A 7,053-nucleotide genomic window follows, 5' to 3' on the forward strand; every position below is an offset into this window, starting at 1 on the left:
CACACACACACACACACACACACACACACACACACACACACACACACACACACACATACACACACACACACGCATGCACAATTAGTGTCATTAGCATGTCTTTTATGTCTGGTGCATTTGAATGCTTCGTTGTAATGTCAAGGCAGTAGTACACTGAAATGTTAATCCTGCCCTGTGGAAAACCCCTTTAACCCTAAATAAATCAGTGTTATTGCCTTTGATCACTGCACTCTGTGGGGCTCAAACAGAATGCGAAAAGAGTGTGTTGATCAAGGCAAATTAAGCAAGGAGTAAAAAGACCCTGCTCCTCCTCCTCCCTTTGTCAGGGTTAGAGGACATCAATAAATTTAATCCCCCAACCTTCTTGTTTGCTGTGATTTTGATTGCAAGACTGACAAGCAGTTAACAAGCCTCTGCTGGTGGTGCAGGATGCGGCTTCCAGTAGCTGCTGAGGCCACTTGATACTCACTGCAGCAAATTATCCCCTCAGGTGGGACCTTGTACCAGCCGGTTGCCATGGTGACATCGCAGGGGCAAGTGTTAACGCAGGCACTACCTCCGGGAACCATCCAGATCCAGAACTCACAGGTAAGGCAATAAGAACGGCTGTGCCTCTGCCAACTCCCATTGTCTCACCACCCACTGCTTCACTGTTTTATTATTAAAAGGGTCTCTTTATGTTCCACACAAATACCTTCTGTCTCCCCCAAGCTTCTTTTCATTGTCTCTGCCTGAATATAGCCTCCCTGCTGCTAAACAAAATAGAAATAATTTATTTGTGATGTTTGGTAAAAAAAATTTACCACCCTGTAAGGTTTGACTGCAGATGGAAGTAAGAGTGTACTCATGTTATTTTTAGAAATTTTCATTACAGTAAATAAACACACACTTTGTACAGAAGACGCTCACTGTCGCCGTATGTTTCCTGTCATTGAGCCCCATTTGGCAAACTCATAAAAAGAAGCTCATTCAGAAGAGTGTATGGAAGTATAGTGGATCACAAGCAGAAAAAGTGTTAAAGGCCTTGAAGGAACATATTGCCCACCGCCTTTCATGCCAGAGTTTTAGACTAAGATCATCTTGTGATGAGAAATGATGGAGTTGTGGTCATTCTTACACTAAACATTTTTCAACTACAGCCTTCAACCTCCCATAAAGGTCAGCAATAAGATGTTATATTTATATGACAAAAGAACACTTAGTTTTATTTATAATTCTTCTTTTTTTTGTCTCAGTGGAGTGTGGCTTGTGGACATTCAGGAGACAGAGTGAACGAACTTTCTCCTTCTTATATCCCACCACTGACAGGCAAAAGTAGACAATAAATGTCTACCTTTGTAATGTCTACAATAATAATAATGTCTACCTTTAACATAGGTAGAACATAGGAGATGGTTGAAAGAACACTGGTTGCAGTTAAAAGCTTGTCCTGACAGGATGTGGATTCGAATCAAACAGTTTGTACTTTGAGGAGGTACCGTAGTACTCTGGGTGTTAGCAACCTTGCAGACATCAGGGATGGTCTGTCCAGCTTTAAGACTGTCTGGGTTCAAAGCAGGAAGTAGTAGTAGTAGTAGTAGTAGTAGTAGTAGTATTAGTAGTAGTAGTAGTAGTAGTAGTATTAGTAGTAGTAGTAGTAGTAGTATCCTTTATTTAACCAGGAAATTGACTCATTGGGATTTAAAACCTCTTTTTCAAGAGTAACCTGGCCAAGACAGCAGCAAAAAAAAAACAAAACAAAAAAAAACACAAAAACAACAAATCCAAACTTCAAAACTAATAGACATCACAGAACTAAACTTGAGGGCATCTGCAGGTGCCAAGTGATCTGGGGTCGGATTTATAAAACTGGCGTACGCACAATTTGAGRVCAGAAACTTGCGTACGCCACTTTTTACGCCAAGGTTGTGATTTATAAAATCCAAACTTGATGTGAAAATGTGCGGTGCCTCACGCCAGCTCTGACCCATGCGTACGCTCATTTTGGAGACGTGAAACTGCGACACAGATGGTGAATAGAAGAATTAGAGTCACACTGTGTCATGATCACTGTCAGATATTTAATTTACCTTCATTATCAGACTTAGATTTTTTATTCAACTTTATCATCAGCTTTCTTAACAGTAATATTTATGCTTCTGCTGCTGAGCCATGAGGACCTTTGAAATAAAAAAAAACTTAAATCTAAAATAAAAGTTCCCGTGCGCAAATCCCAGGCAGCAAAAGTCACGCTTTGGATACACACGCAGGGCGCATTACCTCGCCAGTGTTTGTCACGCGCGGGCGGGGGTGTCTGCCGCAGATAACAGAGCAGGCAGGAGGGGGAGAGGACGAGGAGAAGAGCGGTGGACTTACTTCAAATTTTATCTGACTTTTTTAATTTTATTTTTATTGTTTTTATCGTCCTTCAGGCTCTGATGGAAAATTAATTTGAAGATGAGTATTTTTTTTATAAAAATCGTTAGATTACTCTAAAGCAAAATGAGGGAAAATCTGTGTCAATTACAGACATTCTGTTCAVGTGAGCAGCTGTCAGTCAGCACCTGTCATCCTCCAGACGCACGACGGAGCATCTGAACCAATCACTTTTGTTGACACTGATCAGCTGACTGATTTAAATACATCTTAACATTCATGAGGTACTTTACATTGACTGTTTATGGTTGAATGTGGGCGTGTAGAGTGTAGAACCTGAGGCGGGACCTCGTGCGCAAACTCTGACGTGCGACTGTGATTTATAAAGGAAAGATGCGCAGAAACGTGCGTATGCATGGTTTTATAAATCTGAATTTTTTTTGGCGTACACCATTTCCGCCTTTTGGCCGTACGTTCACTTTTAGTATGGTTTCCACGCAATCCTTTATAAATGAGACCCCTGGTGTCTTTGTCCTTTAAAATTGATTTGAATTGTCCCAAGGTAACAAGAGATGACAACTTCAAATCCTTCTGTGTGTTATTCCAAGTGGCAGGAGCAGAAAATCTCCAAGTTCAGTTCTACCTTTTGGCATCTGCATCACAATGATGTCCTGAGAGCGCAGATCATAATGGCTGCAGGTTCTAGACAGAAATGAGCATAAATATGAAGGAAGATGCCCAAGAATGTATTTATAGATAAAAATCAGCCAGCGAGAGAGTCTGTGAACAGTCGAAGATGGACATTGTGCTGTAGCATACAAAGTGCAGTGATGTGTTTGATAGCTACAGTTTGTCATGTAACACAGTGCACAGTGATAAACAGCATCCATTATTAAGGGTGTCCACTTGGACAATCAATCTCACCAGGATGTCAGACCCTACGTAGGCTGACCATGGAAGGTTCAGGTTAACAAGGAACAAATGGACTGGTTCTCTGTGGTTCCAGTTCAGTTTTAGGTTAATGACTCCTTCGACATTCAGAATCTGTGAAGTATGATGGTCAATCGAGAAGCAGAAAGGCTTCTGGACCAATTGGAGGTCCGAGTGTTCTTGGGCCAGGATGTCGTAGAGAGCCTGGCTGGCGGATTTGTCTGTCCAAAGAGACAAGATGACATCATCAGTATGAGACCCATGGATCTTCAGGCCATTTACCCATGCGAGGTAGTCTCTAAGAGCTGAGGGTTATAGTACATGCAAAAATTGAAGCTCGGATTCAGGAAAAGTAGTGTGGTTTTCGTCTTGGTTGTTGAACATTGGACCAGCTCTACACCCTCAGCAGGGTCCTGGAGGGTGCATGGAAGATTGCCCAACCAGTCTACATGTGTTTTGTGGACTTGGAGAAGGCGTTCGACCATGTCCCTTGGGGTGTCATACTGGGGGTACTCCGGGAGTATGGGGTACCGAGCCCTTTGATATGGGCTGTTAGGTCCCTGTACGACTGGTGCTAGAGTTTGTTCCGCATTGCCAGTAGTAAGTAAGACTTGTTTCTGGTGAGAGTTGGACTCCGCCAAGGCTGCCCTTTGTCACCGATTCTGTTCATAACTTTTATGGACAGAATTTCTAGGCGCAGCCAAGGTGTTGAGGGGATCTGTTTTGGTGACCTTAGGATCACATCTCTGCTTTTTGTGGATGATGTGGTCCTATTGGCTTCATCAGATCGTGATCTCCAGCTCTCACTGGACCGGTACACAGCAGCCGAGTGTGAAGTGGCCAGGACGAGGATCAGTGCCTCCAAATCCGAGACCATTGTCTTGAGCCGGAAATGGGTAGCATGCCGCCTCCGGGTCGGGGAAGAGGTCATGTCCCAAGTGGAGGAGTTTAAGTATCTTGGGGTCTTGTTCATGAATGAAGGAAGAATGGAGCGGGAGATCAATAGGTGGATTGGTGCTGCGTCTGCAGTGATGCGGGAGCTGTACCGATACATCGTGGTGAAGCCAGAGTTGAGCCAAAAGGCAAAGCTAGGAAAAATGAGTTTTTTTTCTTTCTGACTCCTTATTAAACACAAGACTGATAGATTGTTGAGTGAAAAAAATCTATCCTGCTATCACTGTTGTTGTTTGCATGCTTATCTAAGTGCTTCGCTACATTGGGAGTGCTATGGGAGGGCAGAGGGAAAAATTATAACAATTTATCCCCTGTGACTGCAACCCAACTATGAACACTTGATCAGATGTCCAAAATGACTTAATCACCAATCTTCTGTCTCACGGTGTACTAATGTATAAACCAGTCTTTACAGTAACCATCTTCTAGCTAATATGATAAAACAAATGCATCTTTGTTCAAAAACTGGAAACATGACAGAAGAATAGGGTAGACCTGTGTGAGGTATCACTAAGTCCTGGAGCCTCATGTACAAAGACTTGCATGGATTTCTTTCTGAAACGTGGCGTACGGTCAAATCCAGAAAACGGCGTACGCACAAAAAAAATCCAGATGTATCAAACTATGCGTACGCTTGAATCCATGCACATTTCTTTTGTACATCACAATTAATGTGGAACTGAGAGCATGTGAGACACCTCCCCCGACACGCCTTCATTAACATATGTTAAACAGATGCAAATTACTTCCTGCATGTGTGAAGGACACGTTTGTTTGATCCCTGCGCGATCAGAATTGATTTCTTGAGTCAAGAAAATAATGAATTTAATATAAGTAAGTAGTAAGTAAACTTTATTTCTATAGCACCTTTCACAGACACAAACATCACAAAGTGCTTCACAGAAAGCAATAACAACTAAAAACAATAAAACAGGTCACAAATATAAAGAAACAACAGTTCCTAAAAAAAAATCCTAAGTAAGAATAGGAATCAAATATGTTTATCACGCAAAGAACGAGTGATTGTGTGTCGGGGTGTGTGTGCGTGCATGCTGCTGTGGTGCGCAACTGGCTCAACCATCCATTCTGCGTCTGAAAATATTAACTTTGCACACGAGTTTATTACTATAGTTACTGTAAACCCAGAGGAACTTAGATGTTTGGTAGGACATAAATCTTTATTTCATAGCTGATATGAAGAAACGAGTTTCTGCGCCTCAGTGGAGAGTTTTCATAACATGACTTGATGTTGGAGAGTCTCTGCAAAGGCCGTGCACGCCGCAGCCTTTGTGCACAGTCTGTTTGTCTGTCAAGCTTTTGCTCTCCTACTTACAGCATTTTCACAAGTTGTAATGTGTACATTCCACATGTCATTTTAGAGAAATCTACAACAACGTAAATGCCAAGTATGAAACACCACAGCCGGCGAAGGTGCGCGTGCTCCAAAGCACGACCATAACTCAGCCTTTAGAATCATATGGATGAGACAATTCCATTGGGCACGATTCTGCTTTGGGTGGACTGGACCGGCACAGTCCCGATCGGTCTGCCAGCTCCCTCTGAAAAGCTCCTGTGGAACCCCAGTTTGATCGCTGCTTCTGTGGTGCACGGCTCCACGCTGTGTCACGCTCCAGAGCACAGCAGGGTCAAACTGGATTATTCCTGAAAATGGCTAGTGAGCCACTCTTCATCGTGGATCAGAAAATTATATCTATTTATAAATAAATGCTCTGTGTGTTACACTCTTTATTATATCCAGCAGTAAGGCTGAATCCGTTCCAGTTATATATATTTTTGGCACAACTTTGCATGTCCTTTTTTTAAACTGTGTCCATGTGGATGTAATTATTGTTAATCATGTGTGTCTGGTGTGAACAATAATCATTTTCACATCATGAACAGTTTCTCAGAATCACCTCTAAGTGTCGCCAATGGAACCAAAACCACAGAAACATGCGTACGCCAGCCCTGGAGTTGGCGTGGGTCTGCGCACATTTCCACGTTCATTTCAGTTTTGAGACATCTGAAGTTTTGCGTGGAAAATTGCGTACGCAAGCTTTTTGTGTGAATGCACCATTGATACATGAGGCCCCAGTTCTTTACAAACCTCCATAGACTGTAATCCATTGATACCTTAGAAATGTATCAAACACTGGTAGCACTTGTGCTCTATTCACAGCAGCCCTGACTTTAAAAGGTGCCTCACCTTATCCATGTAACTCTTAGAAAACCCCACTGGTAACATGGACCGAGCCAAAACAGAGTACTGTACTTGTGATGAGAATCGAACACCTCCCTGTAGCTACTTTGCCGACAGCCATAAGTAATTATTCACTTGAGCTCTGTGCTGCCAATTAACTCCATCTCGCTTTGCCCTGGAACATGTGCACTCCCAGGACTGAGAGCAATAAGAGAGGGGTTATCCAAGTAAAGCCCTACTGCAACTGTAATGAGTCTTTTTTATGAGTAGGTGAATGCATGTTAAGTGTATTTATTACAATTGTGTTTGTGTGTATGTTTGTTAAATATGGGTTTATACAGTAAGTGTGCATCCATATAGGGCATCTTTCTGCATGTTTTGAAATCTTTATGCTAATGAATTTTATGTATTGTATGAAATTTTTATATTAATGCCCCTTTGTCCTGCATGGATATGAACATCAAATTTTCTTAATGAATGTTTCATTTGACAAGATTTCATACACTGATAATGGCAATATACACTCACCGGCCACTTTATTAGGTACACCACGCTAGTAACGGGTTGGACCCCCTTTTGCCTTCAGAACTGCCTCAATTCTTCGTGGCATAGAT

The 7,053-nt window shown here is 42.2% G+C and overlaps 1 protein-coding gene across 1 annotated transcript in view; it reads left to right on the forward strand.

Moving 5' to 3' along the window:
* Positions 1-7,053, forward strand: part of pknox2 (pbx/knotted 1 homeobox 2) — a gene marked incomplete in the record, with an annotated part of 47,126 nt that overhangs the window by 27,342 nt on the left and 12,731 nt on the right. Inside the window, 1 exon segment of the mRNA XM_014030885.1 lies at positions 491-588. Within this exon segment, the coding sequence (XP_013886339.1) occupies positions 491-588 (98 nt within the window).

The sequence above is a fragment of the Austrofundulus limnaeus genome, unplaced genomic scaffold, assembly GCF_001266775.1.
Source record: "Austrofundulus limnaeus strain Quisiro unplaced genomic scaffold, Austrofundulus_limnaeus-1.0 Scaffold1135, whole genome shotgun sequence".
NCBI classification, from domain to species: Eukaryota; Metazoa; Chordata; class Actinopteri; order Cyprinodontiformes; family Rivulidae; genus Austrofundulus; species Austrofundulus limnaeus.